The 21,835-nt window shown below is 38.1% G+C and overlaps 1 protein-coding gene across 8 annotated transcripts in view; it reads right to left on the bottom strand.

Annotated features, from left to right (window-relative positions):
* Positions 1 to 21,835, bottom strand: part of col11a1a (collagen, type XI, alpha 1a) — a 121,921-nt gene that overhangs the window by 52,177 nt on the left and 47,909 nt on the right. For all 8 annotated transcript variants that reach the window (XM_038304255.1, XM_038304257.1, XM_038304254.1 and 5 more), the window contains 12 exons: positions 21,381 to 21,425; positions 16,043 to 16,096; positions 15,895 to 15,939; positions 14,129 to 14,182; positions 13,914 to 14,021; positions 13,786 to 13,839; positions 12,205 to 12,258; positions 9,603 to 9,647; positions 9,427 to 9,480; positions 9,200 to 9,244; positions 602 to 655; positions 83 to 136 (listed from right to left, as the gene is read on the bottom strand). In XM_038304255.1, the coding sequence (XP_038160183.1) occupies positions 83 to 136; positions 602 to 655; positions 9,200 to 9,244; positions 9,427 to 9,480; positions 9,603 to 9,647; positions 12,205 to 12,258; positions 13,786 to 13,839; positions 13,914 to 14,021; positions 14,129 to 14,182; positions 15,895 to 15,939; positions 16,043 to 16,096; positions 21,381 to 21,425 (666 nt within the window). The remainder of the gene's footprint in view (positions 1 to 82; positions 137 to 601; positions 656 to 9,199; positions 9,245 to 9,426; positions 9,481 to 9,602; positions 9,648 to 12,204; positions 12,259 to 13,785; positions 13,840 to 13,913; positions 14,022 to 14,128; positions 14,183 to 15,894; positions 15,940 to 16,042; positions 16,097 to 21,380; positions 21,426 to 21,835) is intronic.

Genomic DNA, 21,835 nt, shown 5'->3' with positions numbered 1-21,835 from the left:
GGTTTTTAGTCTGTGGAGTCTGAGGTTTCCTTTAAACATCCCCTGCTGACTGAGACTGAATAATAATGGATTCAGTCCTTACCGTCTCTCCACGCTGTCCTGGGTGTCCAGGAAGCCCGTCCTTTCCAGGTGGTCCCTGTTGGGGAAAGAAATGCATTACACAGTAAAATAACTGCTACTGTCATGACTATGATATTTGCAAATCAATACTTGTAGCACAAAATCTCTTCTGCTCATCTGTTTATAAGCAGAGGGCTAATTATCCTTCCCAGTGTAGCATTTATTATTCAGAAGAAAAAAACTCTTAGACCTCTTCTGCACAAATGAAGAAAATATCGATGTAAAAAGAAGCTCATTGTTTAAGAGACAGCTATGAGTCAAACTAGAAGCAGTCTGTATAAATTACCACATGTTTACTGCTTAGACTGAAATGGAAAAACATATTTTACAGTCCCGGGGCTCTGCAAGTAGCTCCACAGTCTTATCAACCATTGTGGTTTTATTCTTAGCTGAGTTTTGATACAAACTGTGAAAGTTAAAGCTGAAATTAACAGGGCTTGTTGGAGATCGTCTCATGTGAAGGCAAACAAGTGGTACTTACAGGAGGGCCCTTTGGTCCAGGAAAGCCCACTGGACCCTGAGGTCCTTGAGGTCCCTGCAGCCAAGAAACAACAGAAACCTTTTACACTATGCAAAAACACTGCAGTTTAAACATGTCAGTTTACTGTGTCATCACAGAAAAATTAATATGTTTAAATGCTAAAAAATCTGCTCAACCAAGTCTCCCAAAAAAATAAATAAATAAATGCCATCCCAAGAATTATTAGAATAAATTTGTATACAGTAGATGACAATACAGATGGAGCTTTGTCTGCATTCTTATGAGTAACAAAACAAACAACTTCTTTTTGAGAAATATAACTCATACAGAGCTACCGTAAATCCTCTAATATTGGCCTGTATTCCATTAGCAGCCGGGTCTCTAACAATGGCCTGTCTCCAGGGACGTGGCTAGACCTATTTTAGGGTGGCTGAAGTCATCCCTTCGTTGGTATTAGCCACCCCATAATTATTTTGCGATTTTTATTGTTATTTTTTTATTTATTGATTTTTTTTCCATATAACCCCAAACAATTGCAGTAAAGCACTGAAAACGAGCCACCAAGAAGGCAAGTTAATCTGAAGATAAGTTCCTGTTAGTTTATTTACAAACACAATTATTTATACAATTATTAATATCGTTAGGATATTCATTTCCTTCATTGGCTCCGCGTCCAGCGTCACGTCACGTGGTACACGGCCATCAACTGGACCATAGCAGCTGTGCAGTGCAGCAACAGCGCGCCCTTTGAATCTCCACACAGTCATCGAGCTTGATTAGGAAAGTTATGGTTGCGTGCAGATACATACGGTGAGTTTGCCATTTGATGTCAGCGGTTTACATTTTCTTCACTTTACCTGGAGTGAGGAAAGAGACAATATAGGCCTAATAGCTTGTCTGATTCAGTAGGAATTACGTTACCATGGTGAACAAAGTCAGTGGTGTGGGAAAACACGATGTTGTTGTAGCCTACTAGCATCATTATAATAGTTTTGTCACAGGAGCAGTGATGGGCAGTAGCGCCGCTACATGTAGCGAAGCTATTAGTTTAACTACATTTTCAAGTAGCTTGACCGTAGCGTCGCTGCTTTATTTATCAAGTAACTTTCCTGTAGCGACGTTATTGTTTTGATCAAGTAGCGACGTAGCGTCCACAAACGCTACAAAATCCAGGGCAAAACTAAGAAATGAAACCAGGTTTTCTATTTCTAAACAACAATCAGCCACAAAACTACTGTAAATAGCAGTTTCAGCTGACGCTTTATAAGTGGCGTAGTAGCACAGGCACACTCCGTAGGGTTAAACAAGCGCACCTTTTCCGAGGCTGTCGTTCTATTGGCTGGAAAGGTTGCTAGGCAACGATCCAACTGCAGTCTGAGAGAGCAAAACAAATCCGCAAGCAGAGCGTAACTGAGACCCGTGCAGAGCGGAGATGGAGGCAAGCGAGAGGAAAAAATATCTGTGATAATATAGAAAATATCTGTTTAAATCTGAGAGAAGAAACAAAGATTTTTGAGAGAAGAGAAAATATTTGAGAGAGAGCGCATGTTTTGAGTGTGAGCATTATAAGTTTTGAGTGCAAGAAGATGAAATTCTTTTCTCTAATTGAAGTTATGTGCTCTTGCATTGTGGCAGGATAATTCTCCCATATCTATGTGCCACCAGTCTGATAGGGCGACACTGTGTGATATGGTAGTGCTTCCTTGGGTTGACTATAGTTCTAAGTTGTACGTTTCATATACTGTTGATTTTGTGTTTTCATTAATACATTGTACTTAAAAATACTTCCTTTATTTGCATTAAAACTTTGTCAGACTGATGTGAAAAAGTCTCAAGGATATCCTTCTTTGCAATGATGCTATTGCCTATTGCCTACTGTCCATTTATGCAACTTGTATTTTGTGGTTAAACTTTAGATTAAGCAGAAATCTATCAAAGATAATGCTGCATTTATTGTTAAGTTCCTCACATATGTGTTTCTCTCTGTGCCAGGTGTAGAGAAAGACATGCCAAAGTCCAGGTCACACACACACACCAAGCACACACACAGAAACAGGGTTATTGCAAAGCAGACAGGGGTTCCTGACAGGTTGTGGGTGCAGGGGAGATGGGGAAAGATGAATGGCCAGGTTAAGGGTTTATGAAGATGTTGGGAGTCTGTTGGTTAGACAACTGTCTTCTGTAGAAGGTTTCCATTATGATGAGTGGCGAACCACTTGCCTTCTTCCATTTATGCAGTAATGCATGGCACCTACCATTTACTCTTTGTAATTTAGCACATTTTAACTGGTGTAGTTTAGTTGGTGAAGTAGCATTAGTGAGGGAAGTGTTTCCCAGGTATGTTGCTCTTAAAATAATGAATTTATAGACAGCGCCTTAGAAAGTGCACTGAAAAAATTTCGGCGCGCGCTATGCGCGCGCAATATCTTACCTAGGGGCTAAGCCACCCATGTCTCTCAAACCTAGTGACGGCCCTGCCTGTCTCGCTGTCGGCCGAGGTAAATACTGGCCGGAGTCGTATACAGGCTGGGGCTATAATTAGTCAACAACTTGTGATATTAACATACAAGTACCACTGGGGGGCAATGTTTGCTAACGAATCCAAGCCATTAGAATGGGAAGTCCCATCCTTACACAGAGATTGTAGTGGCTTTACACAATCGTTGTGATCTGAAAGACAAATGTGATTCCCGGTAGGTCTGGTGGAACTAGGCAGCGTTAAAATTACAGAATTTCGTTGGCCTTCGTTGAATTTCCCTTGAAATATAAGATACTGTTAGCCTACTTCCACTTAGCCTGCCTCAAATAAAATTTTGCTGTGATGGCATTACAGTTTCCATAATTTTTTTTTTAAACTTTGTTTGGCCAGTCAGTTTGATCAAGTTTCTATTCTGTGTCTTTTTTTCCCCTTATTGCCTTGCAGAAAAATTGCAGCTGCTGGAAGATGTCTGAATAATGTTCTGTATACCATTATGGTAACTGTACTTTTTTAAATAAATGAACCTAGTATTCTATAGGTTCAAAGAGACACAAAATCTCGTTTTTATTCATTCCACTGGTATTTTGTTTTGATCAAATAGAAATAGAGGCCTGCCTCTAATTCTGGCCTCCTTCCAATATTAATGGCATGGACCAAGATGCACCTGAGTGAAATGTTACTGTGTTATATCCATATTATCAAGTGCTTGAGTTCTACTATGTTATTTTGTGGCACTCTGGATTTAAAAATATAAAACAAGTTTTAAGAAAAGCTTGGCGAAATAAAATGTATTAATATGTAAAATGTAATTTCCCTTTTCATCAAACCCTTAAAAAAATATTTGTGGCAGCGTCAAAGTGCTTTATCGGCACAAACAGATATGTTTTTGGAATTTCAACTGGATGGACAGAAAAAGAATTATGCATAATTGTGAATTGTTGCACACATTTGAGTACAACCTTTACCCAGACGCAACTAAATAAAATCAATTTATTTTTTATGTATAGTTATTAAAGATGGTACGTATAGATTTAAAAGATCCCCCCCCCTTTGTGTTTGACCTGTCACTTAAAGTCCAGAAAAAAAAGATTTATGTAAAAAATGCAAAAAAAGATTAAGCTTTTTTCCTAACAACACACGTTATCCCCTTGCTTCACCAGATCTCTTCATATAAGATATTAATATCAAAACATGAATACAGTAAATTATTCTAGCTTAAAAATTAACCTTTCTTTTACAGTGCCTATCATGGGATGTGTTTTTTAATTGTTTACATTTAAATAGAGTAAAAAAAACAACAATTGATAGAGCATTTAGATATATTTTTAGTCCAAATATAATCTTTATCCCTCATATCATCATTTAAAATGATCTTCTTTCATGCAGCTGTCTTATTGTGTACATTTTTAAAGAAGTTTAGATATCTCAGTGGAAGGGGTAAAAACTGTCAGGACGGAGGAGTTTATGACCTTCCATTTTAGCCAACTGAAATGTCACATCTTGGAATCCCAGAATTGCCCTCCGCCCACAGAGAATCACAGGGCTGAAAAGGTTGAAAGCTGCCTATCAGCATCTAGATGGAAATGCTAAGAAGTTCACTCCTTGGGAAATTTCAAGGGCCTCTAGTCCAAACACTTCAGCAATAAACAGATTAAAGGATCTGTTTTATTTTACCTAAACTTCTGAATTGAAATATTTCGGTAGTGACAGAGATTTTTTTTCACAAAAGATGATAATTATTAAAATTTACTGTATGAAAAACTATGACTGTTAGATTTCTGCTCTCTGTAGTTGTTTTCTGTCTGTTTGGTATTTATTTAGTTACTCTCTATTGCCCCCTTGTGCCTGTTCCTTCCCCTTGGCTCCCTCCTAGTTTGTCCTTTTCACACCTGCTCCATATCAGCTCATTAGCCCATCCTTTGTTCTTTTCTGTTTCTTGTTCCAGGCATTCAAAATGGCCCTTCCCAGTCAAACGGCAGCCGAATGGCAGCCAACTTCCCTGCAGCTCCCAGCAGAATCCATCCCACTTCCAGCCACTGGAGTGACCCCCTCTTGCATATTTCTTTACTCTGACTCCAACCTTTCACTGAATTACAGGGTCTGACCAGGAGATGATGCTTCTCTTTAGATCTTAATGTCCACAAATCATGACAGAATATTTTAATACGAATTTTTTGATGTTAAAAGGGAATTGTAGGAGACCAGCCAAGGACCTATCAAGGAAAGAGGGGAAATTGGCTACTACTGTATATACACCACCTCTGCAGTTTCTGTTTGCTGGTTTCTTGTTGTTGTTTTGTTGCTTCATCGTCTCTTGCTTCCCTTGTGTATTTTCCCTGACGTTGATTAGATTTTTTTTAGTTGCTTTTTTTTTTTGCATTTTTGTGGCATTTTTGCCACAGTTACCAGTAGTCCTTAATTAAATAAACAAAACTTATCTGTGCATTTGAGTCCTCAAAGCCTCCACCCAACCTGACAATAACAAGCTTTAAGATGAAGCATAGGCACAAAATACTGGACTTTATTAAAGTCTGTTGATCCTTCAGCAGATTAGCTCCTGTGTTGCTGAATTTATCACAGATTGTAGCGCTACTAAGAGGGACTCCTTCTTTTGATTAAAAATGCAAATGTCCAGGAAAATGGGCTACTGTAGCTGATTTATCAGTTCAAGCTGCTATATGTGGCTTTTTACTTCAGATTCGTGCTGGAATGTCACAGTTCTCTGAAACAGAGAGAAGTCCAAGTGCACCAGAACGACGCTGGAAATCCAAGAAAATTCAATGTAAGTTATTAAATCCAGTGGTCCACTGCTGGGAGAATTTTATTGTGCAGCAACTTCAATTTTTTTTAGCTTTCCTGCTGAGTCGGTCACCTAGGTTTAAAAGGTTCAGAGCATTTTCTTTTCTTAGAGAAATACACTTTATTAGAACTCCAGGAATACAACTACTGGGATTTGGAATAAATGTCATGAAAGAGAAAATCTAAAATGTAGATAGCAAAGCTGACATAGACCTGAACGCAGAGATCAATTTCATGGATTTAGTTTAATCTTTTCTTTGTTTTGGTATTTCAAGAAAGCTGTTTGGTATAAACAATCCCTTTTTAGTTGCCCATCTAAAATATCAAAGGGAACAAAATAAATCAATCTGATTGAGATTCAGATTACAGAAAATGTCATAAAACAGATTCAAACATGGCACAGAATGCATAGATATAAAAAACAGATCTATTGCAACACTAAAGGAGAGAAAATCCAAGAGTTGTTTTCTTAAAAGCCCATTAGGGAAAAAAGCAAACTGTCTATGGTTAGAAGCATTCTTATATAGGTGCAGTCTCTGGGTTTTATGTAAACCTTAAGTATCTATTCTAACATCATGAGCATTTCAATTATATAATATTTTTCCACAAATAGTCTGATGGCATGAATTTGTCAATTTTACACCCGACTGGTGCAAAGGTATTTGAAAAACACACCATTCACAGGTTAATACTAAAGATTAGATGCTAAATAAAATAAAGAGAGTTTAAAATAAGGTTAAGAGAAAAACGGATGGTCAAAGAGCTTTCTTGAAAGAAATCTGTAATTTTCACTGATGTATGTTGGTGATTACTTTAGATTTCCCTAAAAGGAGAGTCACTGTAGGCCCTGAAAACACATCTTATGGGATTACGTGCCTGGGTCAGACTCTTTAGAATAAGTGGGAACCCTCAGATCTGGCCCATATGCAATTTGCTCAAGTCCAATTGGAACCATTTTAATATATGGTTGTAATTTTTTTGTATGTCACTCCAGTGGAAACAACCAATGTGGATACAGCACTACTTTGTTATCACATTCAATCGACATTTGTCGCAACTTTGCGCCGACGGGAAGTGATAGCAAAAAGCAAGATGAACAGCAGCTGCAGCATTACTCAATGGACGGACGGCGATATTTTAGACCTCAATATATGGAGAGTAACTTCTATTCAGAGCAGGTTGGGAGACTCATATGGGAGCAGTTTAGATGAGTGACTTCAGTAAAGATTTGCTAAGTTTATGTGCAATCCTGCAAAAGGAAACTTTGCAATTCCAAAGAGGTTAGCCCAAATGTGGTAGTTTTTGCTTGAATTTTGTCTCTGTTACATTTTTGACAAAACTAAGCATGGTGGGAGTGTTGGCCTACTGGTTAGAGCAGTGGGCTTGTGCTCTGAGAAGGTTGCAAGTATCCGATTCGATCCCCACAGCCTGCTCTCTGGGTCTCTGAGCAAGACCCTTAAACCCAAACCACTCCCCAGGCACCGCACAATGGCAGCCCACTACTCCACGAGGAGATGGGTTAAATACAGAGGTAAGTTTCTCCAGTGTGAGATCAATTAAGTTCAATTATAAATTATATTATTATAAGCATTAGGAACTGCAGCGAGCATATAGCCTTAGACCTAATCAACGAATAGGAAGTTGTACAGGATACAACAAAACCCTGTTTTATTAAAAAGAAGAGCTTTTAATTCATCTCACAGTTACTGTAAGGTGGGGTACACACACAGGTTATAACATGGACATGCCAGTGATGCTAATTGCTAACGTAGGATGCTAGTAACGGAGCCAAACTTAATATCAGTGGTGAAATAGTTTGAAATTATTAGTGAAAACCTGTTTGCCTGCAGAGCTAACACCAACTGCTCTGCTTTAAACATATAATGTAATATTTTATAGTTGCAAAAATAAAGGAGTCAAAAAAAATAAAAAGATATACTTATACTCTTTTAAGAATAATTTATAGGGAAAAATACCAATGTCCCGTAAGTTGGGGGATTTTATTGTTTTGCTATATTTCCACTGATTTACTGGAAGCTGCTTCCTTTTTACTCTAAAGATTTTTATTTTTAAGGTATTAAATTATCCATTTGTGTGGAAAGTGGTTTCCTGCTGTAAGTTCTGGTTATTAATGACAGAAAGGATCCAGATGAAAGCAGCAGCTCAGAGCTCTGAAACAATCTGTGATTGAAAATCCGACTCTACCTAATACCCACACACATTACTGCAGCAGGCTCATTTTTCCTTTCCAAGTTTCTATAAATGTGGAGAGCACCGGATGGCAGATTAGGATAGGGGACGGCGACAGCGGCGGAAAAAAAATCAATATTGCATATAGAGAGCATTTCTTTTTTTCAAACATACGATGAATTAAACAAACTGTGTTGCACATTCAACCCTGAGCAAGAGCTCAACAAGTGGCCAAAAGTTTAGTTTTTTACATTTGATTAAGCTATTCCCTGACTGATTCCCCATGTAATACTTTATGCACTTAGACTGAAAGTGGAGAAGCTGTCAAACATTAAAATGGTTATTATTTTCTGTGAGTATTACAGTTGGAGAAGCCAGCGAAGGTCCTTGATCTTGGATGGCGTCCAGCCGCCCTCATCAACCATGGCTGTGCTTTTCTAAGAGGACTGTTTTGTCATCAGAGTTAGGAGAGGCTGTAAATGTTATGCAGCTCATCGATCGTAGTTTTCACTGTTAAGGTATCTAAATCAAAACAAAGCTTTAAAAATTTGGGTCCGTCTACATTTATAAATGACCTGTAGCTTTATTTCTTATTTTCCAATGAACAATACACACCCTACACACTGTAATCAGGGGATTTCAAGCTGATGGAATGGGATGCCAGATGGCGGCCATGATCTTTAGCTCAAAGGTCTGTAAATATTACAATCTCAGAGCTACCGCTACGGAGCAGGGCTAAGTTATCAAGTTAACACGAAGTTCAACAAAATGTTAAAACAAAAGAATAAATATCTCAAAAAGCAGGTGGAACAGGTGACTGAGCTCAGGGGGCTTTGTTTGTCTTAAGTGTCTCTGTATGGAGCAGCTCTCTACCCACCTACAGTTGACTGATTGATGGGTCCTTTTCTTAGTTAACCTCAGCTTAGATTACTAAACACAGCAGCTTAAAGGCATTTTAACTATTTATAGCCGTTTCATGCTGTGCTTTGATACAGCAGCATAGCTCGTTTACCAACCACTGGGCAGCTGCACCTCTGATGTGACGCTGCAATGAGTCTGGAGAACCGAAACAACCACCCGAACTATCATTGCATATAAAAAACACCAAATGACATGCGTTTGAAACTTACTCTCTCACCAGGCGGGCCGGGGGGGCCGTCGTTTCCCGCTGTGCCCTGCAAAAACACAGCATCGCATCAATACTGTTTTGATATTTCGTTTGAATATGAGCATATTTGGAATGGGCTTCAGGGGGAGCGACAGACGGTCACTGAAGCATTTCTGATAAACTCACAGGTCGTGTTACTGATGAAATACTGAATAAAAAGATGCTTTTTTTTTGTTATGAGATGTTTACCTTGAGACCAGGTTTGCCTGTTGGACCCCTGGCTCCTCGAGCCCCCCGAGGACCCTAGATAAAGCAACAAGGAGAGGAGGGTAGACAGCAAGTTTATTAAAGTGACTCCTATTCTGTTTTCAGATGGTTGCTTAGTATATAAGCAGTCAATAAATCACTGAGGGAGGAGGACGTACCGTTGGACCTCTTTGTCCTCTAGGCCCAGGTTTACCAGCAATGCCCTGTTAAAAAAGAAAAAACAGTTGATTCACCCATAAGGTTTGCCTGCCATAAAATTTATTATAGCATTTCCTACCGAAATAAACAAATATCATTGCAATACTGTTGAGAAATCTCTCGGGTTTGCTTCATTGTCTTAAAACAAGATTTCTTGATTAAGTTCTGTAACATATAGTTAAACTAACATGCATTTTGCACTAGATTCAGTCCCACTGGAGCAGATTGTAGTTAATTTTAATAGGAAAGTTGTAAAACAGCTCATATGGCAAAACAAATAGAAGTGTTTCTGTTTGTTTTATTAGTATGCTGTTTAAAAATGCCAACAATAAGGTGGAATAGTGTGTGGGTGGGTGGAACTGCTTAGTGACTGCTTAGTCCACAGACATAATACAAGCAGAAAGACAGTCTCCAAGTGTTAAAAGAAGAAAGAAAAAAAATCCCTCTATTTTGCTCGTTGGCACGCTCTTGGATGCCAAGTTGATTTTACATCAAAACTGGAAAAAACAAAAAACAAACCCAATGCTGTCACCTTTCGAGCCTTCAAAGTTTTGAAAAATAATCAATTCAAAGCACGGTTCAGATCTAGTGGGGGAAATTTTGCCTCATCCTCCTGATTAGCGACAACTTGAACTTTTAACTGCTTTTCATCACAAAGAAAAATAAAAGTTATACCTTACCCAAGAATAAAAATGAGCTAATGATGTTTTTCTCTATGCTTTGTTGTTTTATGAAATATGCAGAAGCAATTATCTGTGGACATGCTGCAGAATTATGAGTTTATAAGCAATCGATGCCAAAGGTTTTGGCTTTGACATAAATATTTTGCTGCTGACTTTTAAAATTTATGACATATTTCTGTAGTTTTAAGTAGAATGAATAAAATCTTTCATTAGTTTTAAGTGCCTTTAGGAAGGGATCAATCACTTTAGTGTTTATATTTGGGGAGCCTATTGCTTTTGCATACAGGATGGAAATTGTTTTGCAAAAAAATGTCTTATTTTGTTTACAGCTTACCACTTTCAACTGGCTTACAATCTATGTAGTTTTTGTAGACCAAAATCAGCCATTTTATCGCTTTAGTCCATGGATCCTGTACACCTTCCTGCTGTAAAATACGCAGGCTATCATGAAGCTGTGAACTGATGGGTCCAACCTCTAAACTGATCCCGCTCATGACAATGCTCCTGAGGATAACACTTTGGATATGGTACAGCTTTATTTTACTTCTGTTTTTTATTAGCCAAAGAAGAGTCTCTTTGAGAAAATTATATTAAACCATTCTTCGGAGATCCATCCCTGTATTTTCTGTAGATTTCTAGCCAATGTAGATGTCTTGGCATCTTCTCACGACGCTGTGCAAGCTCTGCACTGGTGGCAATATAGCTCACAAGCAACATGTCCTGCTTCTAGAAATATGAAAGCCTTTTTAACTGTAACAGAACCAACTAAAAGTTTTTGGACATCCTAATTCAGCTGCAATATTCCCAGAAATGTTGATAGAAAAAAAAAAGAAGAAGAATGCTTTATCTTGGAGGTAATGGCTACTACTAAAACAGATATATCAGCCATCATCAGACTAAGGCCAATTATATGATTATTCTATTAAAATATTAATTTAAATCAGGAAATTAATAAAACTCTCTTTAACCTAAAGATAATAGTTGTCTATATATAATATTTAAACCAATAATAATGTTTCAGTAAAATCCAGTCACATATTTTGGAACTTAAATAACATATTAGAACTAAAAGTGATCTTAAAGACTTTGGACTGCTTTTCAACAATCAAATTAATTTTTTTGAAACAGACCTAAAGTTTAGTATACTCCAGTTCCCTTGCAGCAGCTTTATTTCACAAAGGTGCATTTGTAGAGCACAGAGATGGGAAGTAATGAAGTACAAATACTTCGTTACTGTACTCAAGTAGATTTTTCTGATATTTTTACTTTACTTTACTACTTATTTTTATGGCGACTTTTTACTTCTACTCCTTACATTTTTACACAAATATCTGTACTTTCTACTCCTTACATTTTAAAAAATTGGCTCGTTACTTTGGTTTTGAATCATTTCAATGGAGTTACCGTTATTATTTTTCACGTCATCAATACCAAATTCAATCTAATTGGATGGGAATCTACGTTGCATTTGACGCACCACTACAAGATGAATCGACAGATTCGGCGGTATTAATTCGCGGCAAATCATTGCAGCTTGGTGGCGGTGGCGTTAGCATAGTAGTATGGATCTAGTCCTATTGGCAGACATCCATTTAAAATGTAGGCAACGGCATGAAAAAAGTGGTTTCTACTTTTACTTTTATACTTTAAGTAAATTTACAAGCCTGTACTTTGTTACTTTTACTTGAGTAAAGAAGTTTAATCAGTACTTCCACTTTTACCAGAGTATTTTTTAACACAAGTATCTGTACTTTTACTCAAGTACAGAAAGTGAGTACTTTTGCCATCTCTGGTAGAGCAACACATTTAATGTTGGGGATGGTTGTGCAGATTTTACTGCACATACAGTGAGTCTACCCAGCTGATGTATTTTTCTTACCCTTGCTCCTTTTTCGCCGTTTGCTCCGGGGAATCCGGGGAATCCACTGGAGCCCTGTCAATATCAGAGGGAGGAAACATGCAGAAGGATTAGGCTGTATGGGTCAGTGCATACATAACAACAGGAATGATGTTGCATTCATTCACTGAAATTATAGATCTCTTTCTGAGTGTCCAACTGTTAGCATTTATTTATTCTTTAAATGTCAGATTCTTCAAGCAACAAAATGTGAAACCAGTGACCTTTATAACAGAAACAGAGGGCTTTTTCTCATTTTTCAAAGCTAATTTTCTTTAAACGTCTCACTAAAACTTTAAGGTATCAAACTGGACATTCATTTTTTTCTGTTCATTTTACATGCCATTTTAAAGAACAACCAGTCAGGTCAAGCTAACAGCAGCAATCCTCAATCAGGAAGCTGTTATTGAGAGTAGATACTCTCTGAAAATTGAGTCAGTGGAAACACAAAAAATTCAGAAGGTGTTTAAAGATAATTAGTTTAGACGTGTCAAAACATTCCTGTTTCATTCAAGACAAGAGAACAAATAAATAAACAAATAAATAAATAAATAAAACTAAGACAGATAACGGAAAGATGGATCAGAGCAGAGAAACATTTATGTTTCCTTTTGAGATTCTACCTTCCCTTAGATAATGCTGGTTTTGAAAATGTTGAAAAACAGTTTGGAAATGTAACCCCTAAAACACACCGTTTACATGCACAAGAAAATTCCAAGATCATGCAAAGACAACCAGATTGATAAATGCAAGCTTGTCTATGTATAAACAGAAGTGCATTTGCTGCAGTTCCCGATACTGCACTAAAATGGTGGTATTGGTATCAGCGAGTACCAACAAATAGGGCACCATACCATTTTGAGAGCCAAAAATGTATTCAACCATTGTCATCCATTCCAGGTAGGTAATAAAAATTTCTTCTGGAACGATTTCACACACATGGTATTGGTATGGTATGGGCCAAAACTGGCCAGCCAGGTATCGGGGCCCAAAAATGGCATCAGTGCAACACAAATTTTTATATGTTTTCATTTAATGCTATCCAAAGAGATTTGGGTAGTGGATAAAATGAGTATCAGTGAGTCTTCTCTACAAAAACCATACATTAAAACATTGGCCATAAAAACTGGTGTTGTTTCTTCTCTAGCCCATGGACTTTGAATACAATACCTGTAAACACATGATAATGTTTCATTCATTCATACTTGAGCAGAAAAGCAGAATGTGTAGCTAACTTAGTCCTAAGGACTGACCTTTAGGATTGTTCAGTAAAATCAAACCAATTAAAGCCTTTCCTTCCTCTAAATGTGAAGATATCAGCTTGTGCTTTGATTTTTGCTTGTTTATGATCCTAAAAATCACCTATTTTAACAGAATAGTATATCTTTTTTCAGACAGACTGATATTTTAATCAAATCAGATAATTTAATTCACTGAAATATCTCAGCTTTAAACGCATTCATAAATGTACTAAATGTAATACCGGCTCCCCTTCTGAATACGATTAGTTATACCCCGCTCAAATAAAAGATGCTTTATTAGGTACGATACTCCTTGCCTTACCTTAGGTCCTTGTCGTCCAGGATAACCTGGCAATCCTGGGACCCCAAGTTTACCCTGAGACACATTGATGAGATGAGTAAGAGCAAAATCCAATTTATTGAAAGCTTGAGAAATTAAGCTCTCTGTACCTTCTCTCCTGCTGGACCAAGTGGTCCAGATTCTCCGTTTGGGCCAGCTCTGCCTTTCGGCCCCTCAGGTCCATCCTCTCCACGGGCTCCAGGCATACCGATTTCACCCTAGAAAGAAAAAGAACATCTCAGCATGAAGAGGAAATTCCAAATTCTACATGTCATATTTTACCTATAAAGTGTAAAAATAATGATGTCTGATTCAAACTACTCACCCGGTCGCCTTTGATTCCCATGTCTCCCTTAAAACCTGGAAAACCGTCCTCACCCTGGAAGAGATTAATATTTGCTCACTTATTTAAAATGGCTATAAAATAAAAAAAAGGAGTTTTTAAAACAGCAAAAAGTCAGAGCTATAATTGAACTACATCTCTCCCTCCTGATAAAGGAGGACTTGCACTGCCATCTGGAGGTCAGATGATGGAATAGCACATATTTGAATATTAAATCGGAGCACTCCAGGTCCGTCTTTTCTTTGACACCTCTTCTTTCTCTGGCCGACCTCTTGTCTAGAATGCCAACAGCAGCGGCTGCATAATGCAGAGGTTTTCACCACTAACTTGCATCCTGAAGCCACTGGATACATCTCACGTAAAGCATATCCTTTATTCAAAAAGGTTTCCTGTATCTTTTTTTTTTTACTATTAATAATTCAGTTTAAAATTCACATTAATTCCTGCCGAAGCAGCGGAAATAAAAGACCCTTGAGTCAGATAAAAGATTTTTATCTCGCTCCATAAAGGTGCTTTTATTAAGTAAAAGTCTTTAATGTTTGAGGTGTTTAAAATTCCAGCATAGATTCTACCACCTGGTGACCAGCGTGAGACTAATGGTTGTTTTCTCTGACAGAAAAAGCTTTTAGCGGTACAGCTTTAAATCCAGTAGTGAGTGACTGAGGGTCACTTCAAAGGAAGGCTCGCCCTCCTCTGAGGATGCTCATCGACTGACCCTCACATTGCATTCAGCCTGCTCTGAACATGCACTTCAGCTCAGGAGAGTCAAAACAAAGCAGACAGGTAGACAGCGAGAGTGTCAGACAGAACATCTGTGACATGAATGCATTTACAGGCAGCTCTCAGACTTTTCACATCTTTTATGCTGTTTTTACTCTCACCATAGAGTGAGTTTCACTCTGCTGTCTGTCACATAAAGACTGATGGAAATCTGGCCAGTGTGTTTGTCGTTTTAAAATCCGCAATTTCCAAAAACAGCATAGAGAATAAAACATCTTTAGCAATCCTCATATCTGGATTCCTGCATGTTGAAATTTCCTGCAGCAAATTTCCTGATTTCTCCCACAGTTTATTTGAAAAATACAGAATTTATGATTAAGATTTCAATAGTTTACAGGTTTAAAATACAGTGAAAACTAGAGTATTAGGTGACTACTAAAATACTCATACTGCATATTTGCTCCATACATATTTAATGCTCTGAATTTCCATATCAATGCATTTTTGCATCATGTCTTTTCTCCCTCGCTGTTTACATTTGATCCATGCCGCACGTTATGGAATGAAAATGTTCTGAAAGCTGTGCAAAACGAAATAGAAGTTGTCTAAGTCCACAAAAACCACAGGGAAAAAAGGATGGGCAGACGGAGTTGGTGAAGGATGTAAAAAAAAAACACAAAGAAGGAAGAATTGGCATGAGGAAGGGTAGCAGGAGGAACACAGGGGGAGCAAAAAGGGAAATTTTGTGCAAGAAAAGAAGGAAAACAAAATAACAGAAGGAAGGAAGGAAGGAAGGAAGGAAGGAAGGAAGGAAGGAAGGAAGGAAGGAAGGAAGGAAGGAAGGAAGGAAGGAAGGAAGGAAGGAAGGAAGGAAGGAAGGAAGGAAGGAAGGAAGGAAGGAAGGAAGGAAGGATATACCATAAAGCCATAAAGGTTGTCCTTTGCTCCTTAGTACTCAAGGAGCAAAGGACAACCGAGATGAAGAATAAAACCTACAATACAATTATTTTTATTTCTTAAGAGTGTACCTTCTCTCCTTTTGATCCCTTTAGACCACGAACCCCATCAGCTCCCTAATGGACAGGACAGAAAGAGAAGGATTATAAAATAACAGAAAAAAATGCATAATAAAATGAAGAAAAATCTGTTTCTTTAAAAACACAAAAACAATCCTACCTTTACACCCCGAGGGCCAGGATAACCAATAGGACCTTGAGGACCCAGTGGACCCTGCAGCAATTATATACATATTTTAGAGAAAATTTGAACATTCGATGTCTTAAGTTGAATTCTGTCTTTTTCAAAACAACTTTGCTTCGGCATCTCTGTTAAATATACATGTGTTGTTAATAGTTACTATTTTCTTCTTTAACAAGATTCAGACTTACTGTGCCTGATATTTTAATGAACAACAATCAACTCAGGCAACAGGTTCCAGAAACTATTTGTGTATGTTTTCTGTTGATTAAAGAAACTGAGGCATTATACCAATGATCAGGCATAACATCATGTACTGCAAAAACTGATCTAAAATAGGTATAATATCTCAGATTTTAGTTATTTTGCCCTTAATTTGAGCAGGTAAAGAATACAATCTGCCGATGCCATAAGCATGTTTGCTCTTAGATTAAGATAATTACTTATTCTGAACTTAATATAAGATAATGGAGTTATAAGCATAAAACATCATATTCCATAAGCAAGTTGTCTAATATACCATCTCAAAAAAAGGGAAATTTCAATTATTTACACTTTTCTAATATTTTGTTTTGCAGTGTGACTACTGAAAAGTAAATTAAATAAGCAATGATGTGTTCTTCAGCACAGTAGTTCTTGAATGGTACATATTAGACAGCAAAATAAAATTTACCCCTAATAGCTGTGGTGTTAAAAGCAAAAAATTATTCCCCAAAAAAATATTCCATCCTCAGTATTTAAGCAAGTTTGACTTGGTTAGTGAGAGAATCTTGTAAAAGTAGAGCTGTTTTTAGGTTCTCTGCATCTCTGATGATCAAAATCGAGCAAAAGTTATCCAAGGAATGGGTAGGTAAGATGATTAATGTTTTCATTAACATCACAGAAATTACTGGGCTCCTTTGCATACCTTACTGGAGGAACAAGAGGAACAAGAATGTGCTATAAGATGAAGGCAGATCTGCAGTAGCAGATGCTTTAGGCAGCGTTCTACTTGTAATCCCCATGTACAGCCAAACACATCACTTATTTCAGTCTTTTTGCTAACTACTTTCTTTCATGGAAACTATTTTCTTTGTTGGCTCCACTGAATGATGCACCTTGTCATGCAACAAGCATGATGATAAGACCTCCAAACTCCTCAGATCCCAATCTAATAGTGAGGCATCCCCAAACTCGGTCCTCAAGGCCCCCTGTCCTGCAGGTTTTAGAGGTTTCCTTCTTCTTCTTCTTCTTATGGGATTTTATGGCGGTTGGCAGACTTGTGAATTGTGCATTACCGCCACCAACTGATATGGAGTAAAGCAAGAAAACAGGAAACGATTCACCCCCCCAAAAAAAAAAAAAAAAAAAAAAAAAAAAAAAAAAAAAAAAAAAAAAAAAAAAAAAAAAAAAAAACCTGTGTAACTTAAACCAACATAATACTAAATCACATTTGCCCATATAATTTTAATTTACTCTAGGTCATCTTAACTCTGCCAGTTTCTGATGGTCCCATCGGTCCTCCCATCATACTTCCAACCATCTCCCAGTTCAAATCTTTAATGTCCAGATATTTTTCTGCAGCCTTCACTATTATTTTGATTTTTTCCGTTTTTTTTGTTGTCTGTGCAGTACAATTAATAACTTCTACCATGAAAAGAACAAAATTTGTCTTTTTAACAATAAGTGAGTCTTCATCAATTTTTAGAGATTTCTCTAGAGGTTTGGAATTTGCTGTGTGTTGAACTGTAGGTTTGGGTTTTTCTGACTGAGATGGGATCCTTTTTGCAGCTTCAGCGTAGGTTATTCCGAGCTCAAATTTCATTTTTTTAATTTCCTCAGACCTTTTGCTTGCTTCACAGCCGCGATAGGCAGCAGTATGTTCTCCACCACAATTACAGCATTTTATTTTAGCTTCTTTTCCACATTTTCCGTACTCATGTTCTCCTGCACACCTTCCACACCTCTGTTTCCCTTTACAAACTGCTGCAATGTGACCGAATTTTTGGCATTTGAAACATCTCAATGGTGGAGGATTGTAGATTTTGACATTATAGCTTATGTAACCGATGAATACTTTGCTTGGTAATTGCTCTTCTTCGAATTTAATTAGCACAGATAAACTGTCAGATCTTTCTCCGTTTCTTGTTGTTTTTAACCGTTTTACTTCTTTTACTTTTGCACCTCTTATGTTTTCCAGAATCTCTTTTTCAGAAATTTTTAGAGGAACTCCTCCAATGACTCCCCTGCTGAACTTTTTGTTCTCCATTAAGCTGCACTGAACTCTTATCCCGTCAATTTTGTTGATCCGTATTGCTTTGCCTTGCTGGGCGCTGTCTCTGCAGATAATTAGCAGGTCTCCACTGTACAGAATTCTGGCACCTCTGACTTCTCCGACAAGTTTATTGATGGTTTTTGTTAAGTGAACCGGATTCCAATTTGTAAAAGAGTCTGCCTGATTAACGACTTTGAATATGACTTTGAATTCATTTTGTTGTGCTGTGGAATGTATGGAATGATCATCACTGGATTGTTCTGAACTAGATTCCCCTTGAACTGATCTCTGTTTTTTCCGCTTTTTCTCATTTTTTGATGTTGCTATCTTCCAACCTTCATTGTCACTATTTCCCTCTTCCATCCCACAAGAATCGCTTCCTGTTTCCTCACTACTCACGGCCCAAGACATTTCTCCATAAGCAGCTTCAAAACACGCGCCATGCACCAAACGACCATCCACATGCAATCTTTTAGAGGTTTCCTTGCTCCAGCAAAGCTGATTTTAATTGAAAGCTGATTAACAGGCTTTTGGTCTACTGCAATCATTATAACCAGCTGTGCTGAAGCAGAGAAGCCTCTAAAACCTGCAGGACAGGGGGCCTTGAGGACCGAGTTTGGGGATGCCTGTAATCAGTGTTGGGAAAGTTCTCTTTCTACGTGAACTAGTTCAAAGTTCAGTTCACACATTTTAAAATGAACTAGTTCAGTTCATAGTTCACAATTCCAAAAAACGAACTAGTTCATAGTTCTTTTTTTTTCATATATTGCTCAATTACACCATAGCCTACTGTAGAACCACAGACGGCAATTATTTTATCAGTTGTAACTCTGAAACTGTGCGTCAGATTTCATCTTCATATCCAGTTTTGAATCCTTATCCAACCAGGGTTTACATTAGCATTGAGGGGACAGCATTTCCCCATTGTTGCTTTAATGCTTTGTTGCTGTCCATTCACTTCACACTAGTAGCAGCTGCAGCTTTCACCCCTACAGTATATTCTCAGAAACATCAGGAAAAATGTGCTGCTTGAATGGTCTTTTTTATGAGGAATTATTAAAAGAAAAACAGGAAAGTAGTCTTTAAGGTGCAAATGTTTTTTTTTATTTTAATAATTTTTTCCATTTGAAATTCCATTTCAATACATACTAAAAAGGAATCCTGGAAAATTATACCAGGCAGGTTTAACAAACAAGTTACATGGATAGTAAAACCCTCAAGAACAGGGGTCTTCTATGTTTTCCAGACCAAGGACCCCCAAACTGATGGCGAGATGGAGCGGGGACCCCCTAACTATATATATTGTATGAAATTGTGTCCTATAGTCACTCTATTACAGATGGAGTAATGTAAAGAAATTAATTTCTCCCTGGGATTATTAAAGTTTTTCTGATTCTGATTCCTGGTTGTTGTGAAGGAAACGGTGCCCAGCTTGAAAGAGCTCCTGTGTGTCGCTGAATGTGAGCATTGATGACTGAAAGACATCTTCTGCCTACATTTATCTGTTTACTACAGTGTGTTGATTTCATGTTAATGAGTATTTAAAGACATTTCAATTAGTGGGGGAAAAAAATGCAGGGGGGGAATATAAAAATATCAACTAACCATGCAGACCCTCATGCAGTACCTCCGTAGACCCCCTAGGGGTCGCGGATCCCCCGTTGAAGACCGCTCAAAAAGATTTTACTAACACAAACTGAGGGACCAGGCTGAGGTAGGAATTTAAGGTTACTGAAGTGCGGATTTTTTTACTGAAAGCCGGCGGGCAAACTTGTTGCCATCATCCTCACCGACCACCTGGTCATAAACCTGTTTTAAGTCGCCTCCATGCTGCTGTGGCTTCCACGCTGCATTTTGTTTTGATGACGCACGCGGCTGTAGCACGACGCTGGTAGCTGGTGTTGCCAGATTGGGTGTTTTTCCCGCTACATATTAAGGCCTGTTTACGGTGTGATTTAGCCGGGGTTTCGCCTGGAGGACTCTATAGAAATCTGGCAACCTATTGAACGGAGCTGAACTGAGAGAGCTCCGTTCACAGACACCAGAATGAACAAGTTCACAATAACGTTCATCAGGCAATAATGCAGTACGTTCAGTTCACGTTCGCCCAAAATATGAACGAGTTCATGAACTTTCGTTCAATGAACGCGTTCAGGCACAACACTGCCTGTAATAGGTAATCTTTGGGGTGGGGAAGATGAACAAATCGACTCCACAGTGGCCCCTGCCTGTTAGCTTACCAGATTTAAGAGGTCCTTCAGCTGACATACTGGTGCCAATTATCAGAGTAAAACTTCAAGGATCTATGTTGGGTCCATATTTAGGAGGAAACCCATCATTTTAACTTGAATTATCAGATAAAAATCTATTTATCCTGTGGCTCTACCTTGCTTAAACCTCAGCCAAAATACACAGGTTATTCTGAGATATTTTCTCCATCTGTGATGCTATAGGCTTATACTGCTGGAGGACATAGGGACCCTTTTTCATCATTCCATCTCAATTCTCCCATTCTGCAGTATGTTTTAGTTCAATCTCTGATGTTATGATCTCTCTCCTTTTCTCTTAGCGTCATCTGGTCAATTCCTGTTTGGCTGTGACTCCATCCTGGAAAGAAATATCAGCTGTGCTGCTGCCATCAACACCTTTGTTTATAGATGTTCGAGATCGGCCTGTTTTTCAGTCCTGTCTCTGACTGTGACTGACTTCATGTGCTCTCGTCGTCCTCTGATGTGGGAGCTGGCTCATCTGCTTGTCTGTGTGTTTCATTTAACAGTTTCTGTCTCCTTGAACCCCAGTCGGCCTCAGCAGATGGCCGCTCACACTGAGCCTGGTTCTGCTGGAGGTTACTTCCTGTTCAAAGGGAGTTTTATCTCCACGGTCGCTACAAGCATGCTCGGTGTGAGGGATTGCTTCCGAGTGAATGTCTCTAAACAATCAGCTTTGAATAAATTTGACTGTATGATCTGGTTGAATTGTAAAGTGTCTTGAGATGATGTGTTTGGAATTGTTGCTATATAAATAAACTTAATTGAATTTAATTGTCTTTTTATAGTCTCTTACCTGTGAACCTTTTTCTCCAGGGGGACCCTCCTTACCGGGATGACCCTGAAAAGAATGTCAAACTAATCAGAAATTAAATAATCAATGATCAATAATAAGCAATGTTTTTTCCCCCATAACCCAGAACAACATGATGTTTTGTAGCAACTGTTCAGAGTTAATTAAGATCTGCTTTTCCCACCAGTAGGAACTGTTAGAGCTGCACTGAATTCAAAATCATAATTTAATCCTGGAGAAACCATGAATAAAACATCAAACACTTTTCTGTGAACAAGCCTTTAGATCTTGGTGGGCTAATTTCTCTCAAGCCCAAATGCCTCCTAATAGTTTGCAAAAATGCTTAAATTCTTACTTTTAATAACATTAAATGATCTATTTGCAGTCACTTGTGTGTAGCTGAGTATTGGTGTTTTAAAGCAGAAAGTCATATTCTGAGCCTCCCTCTACGTCAGAAA

The sequence above is a fragment of the Cyprinodon tularosa genome, unplaced genomic scaffold (assembly GCF_016077235.1).
Source record: "Cyprinodon tularosa strain WSP-4 unplaced genomic scaffold, ASM1607723v1 ctg53, whole genome shotgun sequence".
NCBI classification, from domain to species: domain Eukaryota; kingdom Metazoa; phylum Chordata; class Actinopteri; order Cyprinodontiformes; family Cyprinodontidae; genus Cyprinodon; species Cyprinodon tularosa.
The sequence above is the reverse complement of the archived record's forward strand: the minus strand, read 5'-3'. Positions and strand labels throughout refer to the sequence as shown.